The sequence below is a fragment of the Acinonyx jubatus genome, chromosome A2, assembly GCF_027475565.1.
Source record: "Acinonyx jubatus isolate Ajub_Pintada_27869175 chromosome A2, VMU_Ajub_asm_v1.0, whole genome shotgun sequence".
Taxonomy (NCBI): domain Eukaryota; kingdom Metazoa; phylum Chordata; class Mammalia; order Carnivora; family Felidae; genus Acinonyx; species Acinonyx jubatus.
In genome coordinates, this window is record NC_069383.1 from 28,848,773 (window position 1) to 28,870,938 (window position 22,166).

Sequence of the window (22,166 nt, forward strand, 5' to 3'; positions counted from 1 at the left end):
AATCCATGTACTCATAGGTGAAGATGTTCAATATGTAGTGTTACATAAAAGCACAAGTTATAGAGGAATTTGAATATCCCACTTATTGAAAGATAATAAACGTGTTTAGGCACACACATACACGGATATAGAAACATATGTAGGCCTGGATTTGTAAGATACCAACTCCTACTATCATGGAGTTTTTAATGAACACCCCTTCATAGGTTTTGTTCATTCTTAGAGTTTCTACTATCCACCTCTGTGTTAAGAATTCTCAAATCTGTATCTTTATTTGCAGCCTTTTTGCTAAAGTCCAGACATGAATTTTCAGCAACTCATTTGGAATCACTCTTGGGGTTTTCAGATAAGTCCCTTCATCTCTTACATAGACTTTGATAATGGAAAAGGATGACACCAGCCATCCACATTTCTGTGAAAATGTAGTTACCTTCACTTCTTCCCTTTTTCTTGGGCTTATGTCCATCAGTAATAACACTGATACATTTGGGCCCTGGGAAATGACGTAGAAATGCTGAACTTTTTAAATATCAAAAGCTGCCCTTCCAAAAGTGTCTTCTGCTTAGAGCTTTCCATGAAACTGTCTTAATTGCTCTTAATAATCAGAAATGCTGTATTTAAAAGAATTTGTTCAGGGGGCACCTGGGTAGCTCAGTCGGTTAAGCGTCCGACTTCGGCTCAGGTCATGATCTCACAGTTCGTGAACTCAAGCCCCGCGTCAGGCTCTGTGCTGATAGCTCAGAGCCTGGAGCCTGTTTCAGATTCTGTGTCTCCCTCTCTCTCTGCCCCTCCCCTGCTCATGCTCTGTCTCTCTCTGTCTCAAAAATAAACATTAAAAAAAATTAAAAAAAAAAGAATTTGTTCAGTGCTTAATACTATTAAAATGCCTTCAGTGTTCTATTTAATCTTTATATAGTAGGCTCTTAGTGATTCTTTTTAAACTCCTCAGTTTTAAATTCTTCACTTAAAAAGAGGTATATTCATCATAGTGAGGTCCTGCCTTTACTTTGTATATTGTACAAGCCCTATTAATGTACCTGTTTTACATATACATCTGTTTCAGAAGAGTTTGACTGTATTGCTGTGGTCATTGTGAGCAGGACACTGACTGACAGAAAGATACCCACAGAGGTGCAGATATAGCTTTTTTTATGTAAGTAAAGCAAACTAAAGCTCACCCGCATGTCCCTGCATGAGTAGGGACACAGCTCTGTGCCCTGAGTCAACCAGGCAAGTTTCCCTGGCCTCCTGACCCCAGGACGGCAAACAGCTGCGGATGGTTTCGTCTGACAGCCCTGAGGATACACACGTTTAGGGCTTTCTGACCGACTCCCTGTATCCCATTCCCAAGCATCACGATTCCCTCTTGGTGGCTCTTAGACTTGTGAAGAGTGTTCATCTATGTTGTCACCAAATAAGAATATTAAAAATAACTCCAAGTGATCCTGTTTATTATTAGGTGAATCCAATCCTGTAGGAGTTGTGGGGGCAAATGTCCTACATGACAACAGAAAGTGACCTCAAACCCATATGAAATTGATTGCAGAAAACTTGGGAAGATTTTCTGTTTCATAAGTGAATGTTTAAATCAATATCTACCAAATATCTGATGTTTGGATATTTAAGTTATGAACCTAAATTTGATTGAGACAAGTAATCTTGGATAAACATGACATTTTAATCTTACAATGCCTAAGTTATGAAAATTAAAATCTATAGTTGGATTGTTAATATTTTTCATGCTGCAGTTATTTTAAGGATTATGCATAATTAAAAAAAATTTTAATGTTTTTATTTATTTCTGAGACAGCATGAGCGGGGGAGGGGCAGAGAGAGAGGCAGACACAGAATCCGAAGCAGGCTCCAGGCTCTGAGCTGTCAGCACAGAGCCTGACGCAGGGCTCGAACTCATGGAGTGTGAGATCATAACCTGAGCTGAAGTTGGATGCTTAACCGACTGAGCCACCCAGGATTATGCATAATTTTTAAAAGACTTTCACTTCAGGGCGCCTGGGTGGTTCAGTCAGTTAAGAATCTGACTGTTGATTTCGGCCTAGGTCATGATCTCACAGATCATGGCTTCAAACCCTGCATTAGGCTCTGCAGTGACCGAGCAGAGCCTGCTCAGGATTCTCTATCTCTTCTCTCTACCTGTACCTTGTGCATGCACATGTGCTGTCTCTCAAAATAAATAAAAAATAAACTTAAAAAAAAAGACTTTAACTTCTTCCCCTGTAGTTAGATACTGATTTCATGTTTTCTGCTAGAAAATTAGTGATGTTTTTGTAATTATAGGTCATTGTTAATCGATTATTTTAGTAACTCAGTTTTTGTAATAGGATTAATGGTAATATGGTCATGAAAACATTTAAGGTTTCACTGGATTGGAAGTGAGGCAAAACTGTTCTTATAAAAAGAGTTCATAACGTTCTTGTATACCAGCAATTGTCAGATAACATAAAGGACACAGTTTCCTTAGAATTCCAAAATATAAAATACTATGAAAGTGGGGTCCCTGGGTGGCTCAGTCGGTTAGGTATCCGATGCTTGGTTTCAGCTCATGTCATGAGCTCACGGTTCTTTGGCTCGAGCCCCACATCAGGCTCTGTGCCAGCAGTTGCAGAGCCTGCCTGGGATTCTCTCTCACTCCCTCTCTGTTTGCTCCTCCCCCACTCCCTGTCACAAAGGAAATAAACAGAAAAGAAAAATTAAAAAACTGTGCAATAATTTTAACACAGAATGTGTAGGACTTACCTGCATGGAAGAAGGAAAAAGTTTAAGACTTTACAAAAAAATTAGAATAGATCTTAATAAATGGAGAGAACTCTCTTTTTATTGAATAGAAATGTAGTAAGTTGGAAATATCTAGTTCCTTCTGGTACTAACTGGTATTCTAATATCTCATAAAGCCACAACAGTTCAAACAGTATAGCCCAGCTCAGGAGGTCTATCTTGAAGACAAAGTTCAAAATCAAACCCCAGTTTATATAATAATACCACAAGTATATTTGATTTCTAAACTAAGTGAGATTGGATAGATGAGAAATTAAGGGAAAATACCATTTAATATCACTGTTAAATTTTAGACAACTTGAAGCTTTAAATAGTGGAAACGTGGAAGAAATAAAGGTTAATATTTATATCATTCTTGGTTAAGTAAAGACTCTTTAGGATGTCAAAATCCAGTACTATAAATCACATTGCTAGAACTTGACTGTCTAATATTTTAAAAGTATACATTTAAAAAAAACCCTGGAAAGAGTTAAATAGAAAATCACCAGCTGTGGCAAATTTGCCATATATATCAGAAACAGTAAATGCCTTTCTTTATGTTAGTTTTTTAAAATCAAAAGAAAGCCTCCTAGATAGAAAGCCTAATGTAATAGATAAATGGACAATGATAATAAAAAAGAAAGTCATAAAATAAATTTAGATGACTATAAAGAGAAAGTGCCTGATCTCAGAAGAAATTTTTAAAAGTGCTGTTTAGAAAGCTTGCTCAATTCTGTGTGATTGGGTTTATTATTTATATTTATGAGTTTATAGGTCTTTTTCCCCTACCAGTCTGAGCTCATCTAGGGACAGGATCTGTTTTCTTAATTTTTTTTTTTTTAAATGCCTACCGTTTCCCAATGCCAGCTCCACAGCTGGATGGATAAAAGGATGGAGGCATGGATAGATGAAATAATTTTTCAAATTACATACACCCTATTCATCAGTGCTGTCATAGATAAGGAACGTGGATTGAGTCTTCTTTTTAGTTTTATCTTTTATCATCATGTATGCATTATATGTTCACAAGAAGAATTTTGAATTAAGGGATTTGAATGATTTTTGATAACTGTTGCAGTGTTGATGAATTTCAATGTACTTTGAAACAAATATGCTAATACTTTTTGAGAATCCTTTTAGGTCCCATTTTAAACCTAGTTCTCCCGATGCTGTAAGACGCATGAGAAGTATCCAGCTGTTAAGAACACAGGGCGAGGTGTTCTATGTTATGTATATATTACAGTATACAATCAAATTATTTGTTATCTATAATCTATTAGAGTATCAGTTCCAAGAGAGTGGAGACTTTGGTTGACACTATTGTCTGGCACATATGAAGTACTCAGTATGGTTTTTAAGAGAATAAGAGGTCCAGATTGTTTTCGTTTCCACATTACCATATCACCTTCATATCACCCCATTATCACCTTCATAGCCATCATTTTAAGTAGCTGCAAAATATTCCATTGTGTGCCACTAACTTACATAATTTTCCTTAAATATTAGATGTTTGAGATGCTTACTTTTGCTGTTATACATGGTGCTGTAGTGAATATGTTTCTGCTGCTAGTCTTTTCAGTACTCATGATTATTTTGTTAGGGAAGATTCCTAGAAATAGTTTTACTAGATGAATAGACATGTACATATATTTTGGCTCATCATGTGAATTTCCAGGATACTTAATTTAGTAGCAAATACATAATTAATATCAGTTCCTTCAGTTGGTATGTTAGCTGCCCTGTGTTTGCTTAGCCAGGAAGTCCTGCTGTCCCCGTACAGGTGCTTTGTAGATATTTTATTCTTTTGAAGATTTACACTGGAAGTCTGAATCCTCATAAATAATACATGCATAGAAGTGGAAAAAGGCAATGTATTTTGAGTCAAAGCAAATTGACAGCAAGGGAAACGTATTATTTTATCACAGAATACAGAGAAAATAGTAGGAAGATAATAACTGGTATTAATTCCTGGAAGTATTTAAACATGCCAGTTAAGTAAAAAACAAGGAAACATCTTGGTGAATGTTGAAAATATTCACCTATTATCTTCCTTCCTTCCCCTGCCCTTTTGGGGGGTTGGGTATAGGAAGGAGGACTTTGGTTTTTAATTCATTTATTGTAGAATTCATAAGCATTTTCTAACTGTATATATCTTTTAACGTTAGTTCTTAGAAATTCTCAGGTCACCTGGGTGGTTCAGTCGGTTGAGCATTTGACTTTGGCTCAGGTCACGATCTCGCTGTTGGTGAGTTTGAATCCCGTGTCAGCCTCTCTGCTGGCAGCTGGGAGCCTGGAGCCTGCTTTGGGTTGGCTCCCTCTGCCCATACCCCGCTCGTGCTATGTCTCTCTCTCAAAAATAAACATTAAAAAAATTATCAAAGGGGTGCTAGTTTGTTTGTATTCTGGAATTTGGGATTTATGAGGGCTATTAAGTGCTACTGTATACTTAGGCACCCCTTTATATTTGCACATTTTTGTTGAATATCATAAAAGCTTAGTCCTCTGGCTGTTGAAGTTAGGATCCGCCAGTCCCCTTGTGCCTTTGCTTATCTCTGCCTGAAAGCATGTTATTTAATGCTCTCTCATTTCACAGGAGCTGACCATTAATGTTCCATGCCCTTGACTCAGGTGGTCCCAGACCTTGTTAGGTAGATAACATTCTTGCAGATTGCTTTACCAGGGCTTGTGATATTCCTGTTTCCTGCCCTCATTGGCATAGGTTTTGAGAATGGAGATCCTGCATTGTTCCAAGTTCTGGATTACTAGTGGCTTCCTATAAAACTTAGCTCTTTGTTTTCTAATAAATTACTATCTATACTTGCCATGTGTTGATTAGGTTCCTCATGTGACTTCTCTAAACATGTGTTGTACTTATTACCATTCCTGGCATAGTGTTCACTAATTTTACACAAGTATAATGGTAGAAAAGTATTCATGGCCTTCAAATTATAAAAGATAAACACTTCATATTAAAAGGCCAGGGTTACTATTAAATCTTTTACATCACCGAATAGGATACCAAAAGTTGACAAAAAGATAAAGGGAAATTGTCAAAATCCCTAGGTTGATGGGAGAGGATAATACTTCTACCTTGCTATATAAAGAACACCAAAAAATCAGTAATGATAAAATAGATTTTCACAGTTAACAAGCATGATCTAATGTCCACATATACAACATGGTACCCACAGTGGACAATACTTTGCATTTCCAAGTACTCATGGAAGAGTTAAACACACACACCCCTACCTACATATTTTGGAATATATAAAAGCTAGTTTCAATTATTTCAGAAGATTAGTATCCTGTAAGTTATATTATCCCTTGCTAACCTAGTGCAATAAGCATAGGGCTTATCTAGGAAAAGGAAAACTGCATTTACAAATTCTAGAACACACCTGAAAAGAGCCAAGTAATAACAAAAATAATGTCAGTTTGGGGGATGCTGTACTTAAGGTGGTTAAGGGAAATGTATAGCCTGAAGTGCTTACAATGCTAAGCTTGAATGCTTAGAACAAAATAAAGGCTTGAAATTAATGAGCCATGCATTCAAGTTAATTCTACAGTTCTACATTTTTAACACCGATAAATTAAGATAAAATAAAAAAGAGGAATTTAATGAAATAGAAAACAAGCGTGCAGTGGAGGAGATCATCAAAGTCCAGCAATAGTAATTTGAAGAGAATAATAAGACAAACTTATGTCAAAGTTAAAAGTGGGGAAAAAAAGAAGATGAGGAATGAGGAAAGATACTTAACTACAGATGCCATAGATGCAAAAGATAAGAGGAATTTTAAATTTATTTTGAGAAGGGGGGTTAGAGCATGCATGGTGGAGGGTCAGTGTGAGAGAGAGAGAGAGAGAGAGAGAGAGAGAGAGAGAGAGAGAGAGAATCCCAAGTAGATTCCCTGCCCAGCACAGACCCTGACTTGGGGCTTGATCCCACAACTGTGAGATTATGATCTGAGCCGAAATCAAGTTGGCTGCTTAAGCAACTTGAGCCACCTAGGTGCCCTCATGCAAATACTTTCATGTGGATGAAATAACTTTTTCTAGTAATATATCAAAGTGGCTTAAATAGAAAACTGGAATAGTTTTATAACTATAACCTGTGAAGAAACAGAATCAGCATCAAATGCTTCATTACCACGAAGAAACACTGCACCCAAACATCTTAATGGATAAATTCCAAGAACAGATAATTCTCATTTATTGCAAACTCTTCCAGATAATAAAAATGTGGCAGTGTTCAACTGCTTCAGTAAAACTAGCGTAAGAAAAACAGGAAAATACAAGAATGTAAATCTACAGGCTGGTTTCATTGATGAAAATTATACAGCATAAACTACAGCATCCTAAATCTGTGTGTTTTTTTTTTTTAAGATAGGAAATTAGGTTTATCTCTGAAAAGCAAAAAAAAAAAAAAAAAAAAATCCATATAAACCACTGTAATTACCATCTCAGGAGGTACAGGAAAAAGTTTACTAGAACATTCATTTCTGGATTACAGATAGGTAAGATCTGTGGTCTAGATTTATGATAGATATATAGTGTATGTGTATATATATATAGATGATATATATATATATATATCTTTACCCGGATATTTAATGGGTAAAGAAAATAATCTTCTTTTCCTAGTTCATTATATACCCACAAATAAATCGGAATATAGGTCTTTCATACACATATATATATATATATTTCTTTACCCGGATGGCTCAGTCAGTTAAGCCTCTGACTTTGGCTCAGGTCATGATTTCACAGTTCGTGAATTTGAGCCCCACATTGCGCTCTCTGCTGTCAGCATAGAACCTGCTTCAGATCCTCTGTCCTCCTCTCTCTCTGCCCCTCCCTTGCTCATTCCCAAAATAAATAAACTTCAAAAAAATCCATAGGAGGATATATATAAAATCTAGGACATAGGTAATATACCATGATGTATATCCCATATCTGATATATGTGTATGAAAGACCTATATTCCGATATAGGGTATATAATGAACTAGGAAAAGAAGATTATTTTCTTTACCCATTAAAGACCAATTACAGGACACCTGGAGCAATGATCACCTCTAGAGGTAAAATGCTAAAGATCCTCCCTTTAAAAAGAAAGCCGAGACAATTACTAATACAGAACCCAGAATCCTAGCTAATCTTATGGTGTGGGGTTGGGATGAGAGGAAGATGTGATCAGGGCAGGGCACAAAGAGGACTTTCCTGATGTACTGGTATATTCTCCATTGTAACCTGGGGTAGTGGGAATGCTGACTTTTTATTCTTTAAACTGCATCTCATCTTTAGATACTTAATGTCTAATTTACACAATAAACTGTTTTTATTAGATGAGAGAGGTCTACTGAATAAAGACTGAAGATATAGGGGTGGGATACTTTTCCTTTCTGGTAGGTTCTTTGGTCTAATAATTGACATAAGAAAAACAAAAACTGGGGTGCCTGAGTGACTCGGCCAATTAAGTGTCTGACTCGTGGTTTTGGCTCAGGTTTTGATCTTACGGTCATGGGATCAAGCCCCAAGTCAGACTCTGTGCTGGGCATGGAGTCTACTTGGGATATTTATTGTCTGTCTGTCTCTCTGTCTTTCCTTCCCTCCCTCTCTCCTCCTCTCTCTCTTTCTCTCTCTCTCTTCCTTTGCCCCTCCCCCACTGTCAAATAAAGTAACATTAAAAAAATAGAAAAACAAATTTAATTTGTACATGTATGAAATAGGAAACTCAAAGTGACCAAAGCAGGCAGCTTTTAGATCTCTTAGACAAACAATAAATTTGTGAAGAACTGAAGTCAAAAGAAGTTTGGGCTTTGGGGATAGTAAGTTAGTAAAGAAGTAATGAGGTTTGTTCATGTAATTTCCTTGGCCCTAAATTTCCTGTCTCTGGTAATAAGGATGTCTTCTGCCTTCCGGTTTGGGGGGTAGGGGAGGGTACCTTTCATGTAGGAGATTTATTTCCTGCTTTCAGGGGGACAAAGGAAGAGTCTTAGTTTCCTTGTTGCACCTCCTGCTTCTTCAGTAACTTTAATTCAAGGTAATATGCCAACGTGGCGTATATTGGAGTGGCCTGTCCTGAACCCCATCAATGAAGAGTTGTTGAAGATCTCTGTTTATGAAGGATCTGAGGTACAAGGCAATTTTGTGGAGGTTCATGGGATCATGAGTGAGCACAGTTCTTTACATACGCATTGTGGTTTGTCTTACTCTAGCAGTGGAAATGGCAGTGCATTTCCCGTGGTGTATCATCCTTGCAAAGGGGCCGTGCTGTTCTTCTCTGTATCATTCCAGTTTTGGTATATGTGCTGCCCAAGAGAGCGTGCATTTTCCTTCATGTAAAGTGGCAGAGAGATGGGAGTCAGAGATGAAATTCACAGTCTCCCAGTGATGGTTAATGTGGTCATCAGTACTTTTCGCTTTGGAGAATTGCAGTAGATGGGGAGTTACATACCATCGTAAAAAACAGTGTAAGCACTTGCAAAGGCTTTTGACATTAGAGGGAAGAAAATAACAAAGGAATTTTTATGAAGAGAATTAGTTTAAAAGAGGAGCAGATTCTGTGTAAAACTGTTAGGCTGTGTCTACATGGTTACTACAGATCTTTGATTTCACTTGTAAGGAAATGTCTCAAAGGGTTTAGTTTCCCAAATTGAACCACATGACACGAAGTAAAGGCTAGTATGTCGTGGGAATTTACTCTAGAGTTGTCATCTGGATAGCCTTGACTATTCAAGTCTTAAGATCCAAGCACTAAATTGAGAATTTTTCTCTACTCCCTTATTTTGGTTCTGAATCTGTTTTTACTTGTAGTTTTATTTATTTAGCTCTACTTTATCTCAGACCATCTTAATTCTATGAAACGGCAAAAAAGATTCTTTGCTAACCCCTTTCTAGAAGTCTAAAATAAAAATTAAGCTGCTTTTCCATCCTAACTGAATGTCTCTCTTCCCTCTGGCATACGACTTTAATTTCAGGAGGACAAATTATAGCTACATACTAGTTTCTTCGGCCACTGAAATGGCCTCTGCTTTACTGTACACATATTACAGTGTTATCACTGTTGTGGTAGGGAAGGAAGACATCAGTTATTCAGTTTTTATTAGACTTCCTCCATTTTTTTTATTTCCCAAGCTTTCTGAATATGGTTTATAAAATAAAGTTTAGATAATGCCTTGAAAATGGTAAATTCATTTTTTTAAAATAAGAGGAGAAAATTAATATTTTTAACATGGTGGTTTATTTGTAGCAGGAATCCTTATTGTGTTAAATCTCACTTTGGTGTGTTTTTCTCAATGGCATTTTCTTGATGCTGTGCTGCATTTCATGCCTGTGATCCTAGCGTTATGAGAAACAGTGATAAGATTTTTTAATATCAGGTGTATGCCAGTTGAGTTTGTAAGCACACTAGGATGAACTGGTGTGTGGTAAAGCTGAGATGCTATTAATTAAAAGATAAGCCAAGAAAAATGTTATTTTGTTATGATGATTTGAAAAGCCAGATGTCGACAGACTTACTGCATTCCTAGGAGAGTGTATTGGGAAATTAACTGTAAAATACTCCTATTTTTATAGTGCTTATTTATTTCCTTTTGACAGGAGCTTTTAAAAATCATAAAGTAATAGATGTGAGATAATTACCTCCACTTTTTAAAGTATAAAATATCTAGTAAAGACTTCCCAAGAAGTTATGGGATAAAGTTTTTAGCATGCAAAAAATAGTTTTCTGTGAAACTACCTCTTATATAAAGAAACTTTTAGCAATATCCTCCAGGCATCTGTAAAAATTGGGTTATAATTTGTATTTGAATTAATAAAATGGTAGAGTTTAGTAGCTCTGTATATAATGCTTTACCTTAACCTAAATTCTTATTGCACACTCTGTTATATACTCTAATGTGCTAACTTTTGGAACAGCTTTGGAATTATTATAAGCTGATAAGCTATAAAACTTACTGTTATTTTTCCTCCTTGAGTCTGCCATCTGTCAGAAACAAAAGCAAAGCTAAAAATCTCATTGAGCACAAAAGATTCTGCATTGCTTAATGGGCCTTCTAAGGAGATACATCTGTCGGGGGAAAAAAAATTAATGCTGCATTTTAAAGAAAATCTTTGTTCCTTAATTGCAGATGGGGAACTCAAGGTGATTTCACCACCACCCATCCTCGGCCTGTGGTCAAAGTAAAACTCTTCACAGAAAGCACTGGGGTCCTGGCCCTTGAAGATAAAGAACTGGGAAGGGTGAGTTGTGGTCAGTCCTGTGTGCTTGAGGTCACACAATTGTTACTTCTTGTGCTTTACAGTTAAGGTGGACCAATATGTAGTGTGTGAACTTACTGTTGAAAACCTAAATAAAATAATTTACTTGTAATTTTCCATTGTCCCGGATTAATAGCTCTAATCTATTAAAGGCAACTGTCAATAACATAGAAAATACTGTGATAGGCTTTGGGTATATAAAGGTTGTATATAAGATCATAGTCAGGGACCCATTTTGCTTACACATGCATTGGTCATTGGGTGTTTATGGCACAGGGCAACTTGTTCTTTTGGGTGAAAGGTAATTGTCATTTAAACATTTCCGTCTATGGGTTGAAAGAAGCATCTTGATATTTAAAGTCCATCTGTTCAGGTCCATTATGATTAGACTAATTATAGAATATCTAAAGGTATTTCTGTCTCAATCTCTCGTGTTTTCCCTGTGAGTAGGTCTTTTTCACGTATCTTTTAACTCTGGATTTTTTTTTTTTCCTGTACTCACTTCATACCTAGAATATATTTATCCGCAAGTCGAGGGTCTTTCCACTATACTCAGCTCTTGCTGGCAGTGCATTAAGATGAGGGTGGATTTGTGATCTTAACACCTCTCTGTGTGAAAGATTATCTGCAGTCCCATTTATAAAGTACATGTGCTACAATGAGTAGGCTATAAAGTTACCTTCTCTAATGTGGATCTCTCTTACCCAGACCTGAAGACTGAACTCATAGGTATTTTTCAGAGATTAAAGCCTTCAGAAATCTTACCTGAAAATTTCTGGTAATGATGGACAGACAGCTTATGTGATGGTGGATGTTGAAGGATACTAGGATCATTGGGTATATTGAAATTTTTTTTCCCCAAAGTTGGGCTTTTGATTCATTTCAAATCTGTATCCTCTTATGTCTCCTTTACCTGATTAGAGTTTCCCATTTCTAGGGATTTTGTGAATCTGTACCCACACTCCAGAAATTGAGAATCTATATTCATATTCCAGGTTTCCTCTTCTGTTTCCTTGTTAGGTGTATTTGTTAAGACCTAAGAGCTAGGCCGTACCATTCATTCATTCATGTGCTTACATATTTGTGCGCTTAACTCATTCAGCAAAGGTACATGTACAGGTAGCATAATCTTATAGAAGACCTTTGGAGACTCCGTATGATCCGATGGATTTATAAATCAGGTTTTTGACTTAAACTATTATTAATTTTACCCTATTTTCTTATGACTATTTTCCACACTCAAATAGCAGCCATTTTAAGTCTAATGCTATAAGGTAATTCTTTAGATATTTTTAATTTATTTATTTATTTATTTTTTTAAATACTTAATAAAAAAGTATTATTGGAGTTATTTTTTTTTCAATATATGAAATTTATTGTCAAATTGGTTTCCATACAACACCCAGTGCTCATCCCAGCAGGTGCCCTCCTAAGCAGGTTTTAAATTGGGTATGGAAGTGATATGCTTCCCAGTTATTAGTATATCTGAGAAAGGCCTCATGCTCCTTTGCCCTCTTCATACAAGACAGGTTTTCTTTCCATACAAGGGTTTCTCAACCTCAGCACTATTGATATTTTGAGCAGGAAAGTGCTTTGTTGTTAGAATCCTTTCTGTACACTTTATATTTAGCAGCATCCCTGGCCTCTGGTCAGATGCCAGTACTGCACCCAGCCTTAAGTCAAGATGGTCAAAAATGTGTCCAGACATTGCACCCTGGGAGGTGTGCAAAATCACCCTTAAGGATCCATTAAGGATCCTTTGAACTACCCTAATGATCTGAGTAGGTTCCATGATTATAAATATCATTTATGTGGCAATAACTTCCAAGTTAAAATTTTTCTTTCTCGGAGCTTCAGATTTGTATATCCAATCCACATACTTAGTATTTCTAAGTTGCATTTAACAGTTATCTCGAACTAAATTATTTCTGAAATAGAACTTATGATTAGCAACCCCATAAAGTTTTCCATAGAGGTAGTTTTTAAGTCCGTGACATGACATATACTTTGTTTCTCCTTCCATCACCTTAATGCTCCCATCTATTTGCAAGTTCTGTCAGCTTTCCCTAAATTTATTCTGAATACGTCCACATCTTAATTTCTCCTCTACCCTAATTCAGGACACCATCCTTCCTTGCTGCTAATAGTCTCCTTACTACTTTCCCATTTATCATGTTGTCCCCTCTGATCTAGCTTTCACACCTCAGCCACTATGATCTATTTAAAATTCTAAACAAATCACATCATTCTGCCCTAAAAATCTTCGAGTATCTTCTCATTTATTTGAAACAAAAATCAGACTCCTCAGGGAGCCTGGGTGTCTCGGTCAGTTAAGTGTCTGACTTTGACTCAGGTCATGATCTCACAGCTCATGGGTTCGAGCCCCACATAGGGCTCTGTGCTGACAGTGCAGAGCCTGGAGCTTGCTCCAGATTCTGTGTCTCCCTCTCTCTCTGCCCCTCCCCTGCTCTCACTCTCTCTCAAAAATAAGCATAAAAAATTTTTATTAAAAATCAGAGTCCTCATCATGGTGTAGCATGTCCAAGAATGGTTCTCAAGATGGGACCCCGGATCAGCGATATCAGCACCTGGAAGAGTTAGAAATGCAGATTCTCAGGTCTTGCACTAGATCTGCTGGACCAAAAACTCTGAAGGTGGTGTGCCGCAGTGTTTTAACCAGGCCTCCTGGTAATTTCAAGACACCCCAACGTTGAAGAACCCTGATCTACATGAACTGACCTTTAAGTCTCCTGTTAGAGCCATCTTGCTTACTGTCCTCTTTCCTTCAGACTTGGCTTTCTTCCTTTCCTCAAACATATCTGATTCATTTCTGCTTTAAACTTGGGGTCTTCAGATGTATTGTAGTCTGAGTCCATGTACATACGCATGCACGATTAGAAGAAACTGGCGGTGATCAGGGCACCTGGGTGGCTCAGTCGGTTGAGTGTCCGACTCGATTTCGGCTCAGGTCACGATCCCAGGGTTGATGGATCAAGCCCCATGTTGGGATTGTGTGCTGAGTGTGGAGCCTGCATAAGATTCTTCCTCGCCCTTGCCCCATCTCCCCATCACACTCTCTCTTACTCTCTAAAATAATAATAATAAAAAAAACTGGTGATCATCTCTGGCTGGTAGAGCTACTAGTAATGTTTGCTGGTATAGCTATCTACTTTTATATTGGGAAGCAGAAACAGTTGGGTTTTTTCTTTATTTTTTTTTTTAATTTGAAGGAAAAAGCCTTACATGATCTGACATTTACAGTGTAAATTTTTACAAATCGATACCTGGAGATCCTAATTTTAAAGTGAAGTTTTCTAATTAAAATTTTGTGTAGCAAAATTGGGTTGAATTTAAAGATGAGCAGCACAGTCCCTAAAATAGATAGATACCACAAGGAGACCCCACCACTGTACAGTTGGTAAAATGGCTAATGTACAAGAAAGCTGACAATAACAAGTGCTGACAAGGATATGAAACAACAAACTTGATCTCTGCTGGGTAGAAATGCAAAATTGTACAGCTACTTTGGGAATACAATTTGCCAGTGTTTTTGTTTTTGTTTTTAAGTGAAATCTAGACATGCCATATTACCCCGAGGTTGCCCTCTTAGGTATTTACCTGAGGTTTATTACTTAGTATCTGTACGTGAATGTTGATAACAGCTTTATTCCTAGTCACTAAAAACTGGAAGCATTAACGTGTCTTTCAATGGAGGAACTGATACATAAACTGTGGGACATCCATAAAATGAAATGCTATTCAGTGATAAAAAGAAATAAACTATTAATTCATGCAACAACATAGATGAAACTTGAATGCAAGAGAACGAAATCAGACTCTTTGCCCCATTTAATCCTCTTTGAGGATGGTAGTCTCATCCCATGTTGAGACAGAAAGTGAGAATCTGATTAAGACCTCTCAGCAAGTGCAAGAGTCAGTATTTGAACTTGGGTTTTCTGATCCCAAAGCCTATATTCTAAATCATTAAACAGTACACCTGATAAGATGAGGAAATTTGGCAGTATTTTACAAATCTTGGTATGAATATGGGCCCATTTAATTTCATGGCTTAAGGCAGGAACCAAATGTTATTTAAGCTAATGCTATTTTATGCATTTCATAATATTTTACGCCATAATTTGCATCTTCCTACAGTAATCTCTGGAGGCACTTTCTTTTTACGTTTATTTGTTTTGATAGGGAGGAAGGGAGAGAGAATCCCAAACTTGCTGCATGCTGTCAGCATGGAACCCTCTGTGGGGCTCGATGTCACAAATCATGAGATTGTGACCTGAGTCAAAATCAAGAGTCAGAAGCTTAACTGAGCCACCCAGATGTTCCTCTCTGGCTGCACTCTTCTATGTCATAGTGCCACTCAACTGTCTGTGCACATAAAGAACCCCTAGGAAGTGCATGAAAAGACTCAGGCTATAGGCCCACACTCATCTTTTGGTTGGTTGGGGGTGAGTCCAGGAAGGAGCATTTTAAGCACCTCTCAGGAACTAACAGTGTGCACATAGGGTTGAGAAGCACTGGTACAAATAGTGTCACTAAGCAGCCGGAGTTAAGAACTGGTAACGCCCAGGGATAAGAGAAAATCTTCTCTAGCATATAGTTTTGTAAAATGATAGTTCAAATTTAAGTAGGCATTGGCCAGTTGAAGGTTATGTTCTTTGGAAAGTACTTGGCATGCAGATTTCGTTTGGAGATGGCAGGTGCAAATACTTATTTATAGAAATGGAGGTGGCATATGGAGATTTTTCATCTGAATTGGTGGCCAACCCTCTACCAGGTGCCTTAGGGAATACCTGGAGACAGAACAGGGAATTTTTCATATTATGGGCTTGTTCTAGCAAGGAAACAGTTGACCAATCAAGCACCCAAAAGTATACGAATCACTGTGTTTGTACCCCTAAAACTAATGTCACATTATGTGTCAGCTCTGCCTAAATTAAAAAAAAATTAAGATGATTTTGTCCCCAAAACTTTAAAGGCAAGGCTTACTTAACATAGCCATATAAAAATCCAAATTGCTTCCAGGACATCTATTTGTGGACAACGGAGTTTCCATTGAGCCTTTCAGAATTAATTTTTGTACTCCTTGGTAACTTTTTAACTTGCTGAATGGTGTTCTTTAGTACAAAATGAATATTTGAAGTTTCCACCCAAGTAACTTTTTAGTTTTAGGAGTGTTTCTGTCAAAGCATTCTAACTGTTAGAAAAAGAGCCTAGTTAGTGTCTGTTCAAGCGCTGAGTTCATGGTCTTGATAGCACATCATCGGTATCCACAGAAGGATGCTCGTTTTTCCCCCATGAGGATAGAGACTCCCACAAATCAGAGAAGCTATTTTCCTTTCCAGGGGAGCCAGAACGTCTTCTAATTTGATTAAATATTTTAAGATGGCAAAAGACTAACAGTCTGATTATCTCTTAGATATACATTTTTAGAGTAGTTATATTTTTGAAATTAAGGTTTCATTTTATGTATTTCTCTCACTTTTTCTATTTGACTATCTGCTTGTATTTAACATTTCTCAACATGGAGATGTTCATACCCAATAAATTCAAAGTGACAGTCATGTTTGTTTTACAAATACAAATACTATAAGGAAATAGCAGCTGGTGGTTAATTTCATATACATTTTAAATATTAAGATAAATTAGAATTGCTGAAATGATTACTCCATTACATTGAACTATTATCTTTCAAGCAGCTTGTAATGTCTTAATGTAGCAAGTAAAAATTAGCTTATATATTTGCCTTTTTCGTTGTTTCTTCTGTTTGCTTTATGAAGCATCAAAGGAGATCTGTCTCAAGAGTGATCAGAATATGCACAATTCTTATTTGTTTTTGAAACTTGACAAGAGAAATAAGCAATTGAGTGGTATGTTAACCCGTCTGTCGTCTTGGGAGGTAAAGAAATAGTTGTCTTAGGAGCTCTAATTAACTATCAGTCTAATATTCTTTTTCTTGCCTCTTGTTTTTCTGGCGTATATCCTCTTCACTTTTTCTCACTTGTGTGGCTTTGATTGAATTCTGTAAGTTTTTCGTTAATGCTAAAACTTTCAGCAGCCACATTAATTATTAATGCCAAACTTAGCATATTTAATTGGATATCCCATATATAACTGGTTAGAACTCATAGACTTAACAATTTTTTTAATGTTTATTCATTTTTGAGACAGAGAAAGAAAGAGTGTGAGCGGGGAAGGGGCAGAAAGCAAGAGGGAGACAGAATCCTTAGCAGCTCCAGGCTCTGAGCTGTCAGCACAGAGCCTGGCAGGGGCTCGAACCCACAGACCATGAGATCGTGACCTGAGCTGAAGTCAGCCACTTAACCAACTGAGCCACCCAGGTGCCCTTAGAGCTCATAGACTTTAAACATTTGTCTAATTGCCTGCTTTATACCCAGTCATCATAGAACTTTGACTTCAACATACACAGTAATAAGTTAGGAGTAGACTACAGATGTTTTAAATAACTATCCTAATTTTTCAAAAATAAATATACAGTTAAATTCATAAAAAACGTTTTAGGCCTTTCCTTCACTCAAACCGTCAAAATTTATATTTGGACTAAAAAAAAGTTTCCAGCATTATGTGAATTTGATTCATCTACATATGAATCAAGCATTAGAGAAGCTGCTAGCAAAATCATAATACGTATTTTTCTTCACTTTGAAAGCGAAATTTAATATCCAGTTTTATTGAAATTGCCAGCACTGGATGCCTGCTGCTGTGGCCGGCGAATTAATATCATATACTGCAAAATGGAACGGAGACTCATTTGCATTTCATATGCCTAATTGAACTCACCCTATACTGTGGACTTTAATTTTTGTAGTTTTAGCAAGCACTGTAGCTTCTCTGAAACTAAAATTCGCAGAAAAGGTCTCATCCTCCTTTAGTCATTTCATATAGCCATCCCTCCCAGGACTCTGCTGTCCTGTCTGAGGATCCGTGCCAGTGACAAGCTGGACCACGGACAGGTGGAAGGCCATGGATGATTCATAGATGGTGCAAATTTTTTCTAACTGTTTTTTCTAACTGCAGTTAATTATGTCTGCTCATTAATCACATGCCGTGAAGAGTTAGAGAAGACTTACCATTCAGAGTCTGACTTTGAAGGAAAAGCGCCTTTGATAACATGCATCAGTTGTTAGTGACTCTGCCTCAGACCTTCTCTAGGGAGTTGGCTGAAATCTTCTCTGTAGAGGTAAAGGAAAGCATATTCTTACCTACTCACATTCAAGTGGGTGAACAGGTTTAAATAGGCATCCTCCATGGTGGGTCCATGTGGGTGATTATGTTAGCAGAAGTTGGTGTTTCAGTTTTCCCATAGTAATAAAGGTCTGCCTCTCCCCCAGACAGAATATTAGAAACCATACACACTGTACTTATTTCTTATTTCTAAGAAGTATGGTGTTATTTCCTCATGGTTTTAATTTTCTTTTCTCTACCAACTAATACTGATCATGTTGAACATTTTTTTTTTCATGCTTGTCTTCCACACATCTTCTTGGTATATACATTCATCTTCTTGACCCATACATCTTCTTTGATGAATCTGTTCAAATAGCTTCCCCAATTTTTAATTGGGCTGTTTATTGTTCTTGAGTTTGGAAAGACTATAATAAGTTGTTTATACCTCCTTTATCAGATATATTTGTAAATATTCTCCCAGTCTTTAGTTTGTCTTTGTATTCTGCTCATGGTGTATTTAAAAGAGCAGGAGTTTTTAATTTTGATGAATGAAATTCAGTTTGTGAATTTGTTTTTATGGCTTGTGCTTTTGGTACTATATCTAAGAAATTTTTGCCTAGTGCAAGGTCAGAATTCTCCTCTGAAAGTTTTTTAGTTTTAGATTTTTATGTTTAGATCTTTGATCCATTCCAAGTTAATTTTTATATCTACAATGATGTATAGGTCAAAGTTCACTTTTTTGTTATATGAATATCTGGTTCTAGTACCATTTGTTTATTAGAGAGTGCGTGTGCAAGGGGGGAGAGGGGCAGAGAGAGAGAGCGCATCTCACGCAGGCTCCACGCTCAGTGTGGAGTTCGATACGAGGCTTGATTCCATGACTTGGGATCATGACCTAAGCTGAAATCAGGAGTCAAACGCTCAACTGACCGAGTCACCCAGGTGCCCCTTTAGCACCATTTATTGAAAAGACTTTCTTCACTGGTTTTTCTTAGCACTTTTGTTGAAAATCAATTGTATATGTATCTGTGGGTCTATTTGTGGACTCTCTAGTCTGTTCCATTGGTCTGTTTTCCTGTCTTAATGCCACTAGTGTACTGCTCTGATTACTTTAGCTTTCTCATAAGTGTGTCATAGCAAGTACTGATAGTTCTTCAACTTTGTTCTTTTTGTTTTTGATTTCCCCAGTTTTGTCTGTTGTAATATAGTTCTTTGCCCTATGAATTTTAAAATCAAGTTGTAGCTTTCTATAAGAAGACACTCAGTGTTATTTTGACTACGATTTCATTGAATCTGTAGGTCAATTTTGGAATTGATCGATAGTATTGGGTCTTTCGACCCATGGATACGGTGATATATCTCTTTCTTTAGGTCTTGCATCATTCCTCATAGCAAGGTCTTAGAGTTTTCAGTGTACAGGTCTTGCATTTCTTTTGTCTGATCTGTCACTTGACTATTTCATATTTTTGATGCTATTCTAAATGGCATTGTTTAATTTTTTAAACTAGGTATTACTAGTATATTGAAATACAGATGACTTTTCTATACTGATCTTCTATCCTGCAGTGTTACTCAACTCACTAGTTGCAGTAACATTTCGTAGATTGTTTCTCCATAGACAATATTGTCTAAAAATACAGTTTTTCCTTTCCAATCTAGATAGTTTTTATTTTTGTTGCCTTATGGTACTTACTAGAACCTAAATTACAGTGTTAAATACAAGTGGTGAAAACGGACTTCCTTGTCTTCTTCTCAGTTTTAGGGGGTAAGCATCTAGTCTTTAAACATTAAGTATAATATTAGCTGTACTTTTTTTTTTTTTTTTGGTAGATCCCCTTCATCAGATTGATAAAGTTCCTTCTAATATTTATTTGGGCTCTGATCCTTATTATTTCTTTTATTTACCTTGGGTTTAATTTATACTTTTTCTATTTATTAAAAGCTGAAGACATTGATATGAGAAAAATCTTTTTTCTAAAATAGACATTTAGGGGCGCCTGGGTGGCGCAGTCAGTTAAGCGTCCAACTTCAGCCAGGTCACGATCTCGCGGTCCGTGAGTTCGAGCCCCGCGTCAGGCTCTGGGCTGATGGCTCAGAGCCTGGAGCCTGTTTCCGATTCTGTGTCTCCCTCTCTCTCTGCCCCTCCCCCGTTCATGCTCTGTCTCTCTCTGTCCCAAATAAACGTTGAAAAAAAAATTTTTTTTAAATAAATAAAATAAAATAGACATTTAGTGCTATAAATACACATTCCCTAATTATTGCGTTCATAGCATCCCACAAATTCTTACTTTTTTTCATTTTCGTTCTTTTGAAAATACTAGGTTTTATTTTGATTTCTTCCTTTGACCATAGGTTATTAAGCATGTGCTATTTAGTTTCCATATATATTAGAGTTTTTCAGAGTTTTGTTGTTGATTTCTAATTGAAGTCTATTAATTAGAGAATATACTTCTAGAACTTTGATCCTTTTAAAATTTACTAAGGCTTAGTTTATCACCCACAACCTGTTGGATTTCCATGTGCATTTGTAAAGACTGTATTCTTCCATTGTCTAATAGGGTGTTTCATAGAAGTCAGATAGTTCAGGTTACTCAGATCTTTCATATACTTACTGATTTTCTGTTTACTTTTTTTTAAAACAATTTCTGACAGATTGATACTAATCTCTATTATTCTGGATCTGTCATTTTTTGTTTCTTCTATCTTGAAGATCTGTTCAAAAATATTAAGGATCTGTATATATTTTTTTTAAATTAACTGACTGCTTTGGCATTATGAAATGACCTTCCTTAGCCCTCATAATATACTTCGCTTTAAAATTTCCTTTATCTTAGGGGTGCCTGGGTGGCTAAGTCAGTTAAGTATCTGATTCTTGATCTCAGCTCAGGGTTATGAGTTCAAGCCCTACATTGGTCTCCATACTAGGCATGAAGCCTACTACTACTATTACTAATAATAATAATAAATAAAATCTACTTTATCTTAGCCATCCCAGGTTTTTTAAAACTAGTGTTAGCATATCATGTCTTTTTCCATCCTTTAATCTACTTCTTTACATTTAAAATATGTTTATTTAAGGCTCAGTGGAGCATGTGACTCTTGATCTTGGGATTGTGAGCTCGAGCCCCACATCAGGTGTAGAGATTACTTAAAAAAATAAAATATATTTAAGCAATGTATAACTGGGTCTTTTTTTTTAGTCAATTTGGTAGTCTTTTAATCAGAGTATTTAAACTATATTTTATTACAATTTTTGATATGGTTAAGTTTAAGTCTGTCATTTAGGTATTCTTTGTGTCTCATGTCCTTTATTCCCTTTTTTCTCTTTAAACTAACCAATTTTTTAACATATTTATTCACTTTTGAGAGAGCATGAGTGGGGCAGAGGGGGGGACAGAGGATCCGAAGGCAGGCTCTGAGCTGACAGCAGCAAGCCCGATGTAGGGCTCGAACTCCTGAACCGTGAGATCATGACCTGAACCAAAGTCGGATGCTCAACTGACTGAGCCACCCATGCGCCCCAACTAATTGTATATTCAGTGGTTCCATTTTTTATCAATAACTGTTATTCTAGGTGTTGCTTTAAATCATCACAGCCTAACTTCAAGTGATATTATAGCACTGAGTGTAGTGTAAGAACCTTACAATAGTGTATCTCCATTTCCTGTTGAAGGTGAGGCCAAGGACATACTGCCATTTCACCAACATCTAACAGTATTTAATCTATAATACATGTGCAACTAATGTTGGGAAGATGAATGAACAAATGAATCTCTTGAACTTGGCCTGGTTCCGTTTTATTTCTCATATGCAAAATTATAGCAGACAGTAGAATGACTCCCTTTGAATGCCTGAGCTTCAAGTTATAAACAACAATTGCAGAATAATGTAAGGTTTGGATCCTATAAGAAGAGTGAGGTTCTAGTAGA

General features: G+C 36.7%; 1 protein-coding gene and 1 non-coding gene across 16 annotated transcripts in view; one reads left to right on the plus strand and one right to left on the minus strand.

The window, feature by feature from the left end:
- The window catches only part of CADPS2 (calcium dependent secretion activator 2), a 535,106-nt gene that overhangs the window by 261,799 nt on the left and 251,141 nt on the right, over positions 1-22,166 (plus strand). For all 15 annotated transcript variants that reach the window (XM_053218157.1, XM_053218160.1, XM_053218152.1 and 12 more), the window contains exon 7: positions 10,905-11,016. In XM_053218157.1, the coding sequence (XP_053074132.1) occupies positions 10,905-11,016 (112 nt within the window). The remainder of the gene's footprint in view (positions 1-10,904; positions 11,017-22,166) is intronic.
- LOC113604268 (U6 spliceosomal RNA) lies at positions 8,996-9,097 on the minus strand. Its single transcript, XR_003426146.1, has one exon. It is a non-coding gene; the product is annotated as a U6 spliceosomal RNA (small nuclear RNA).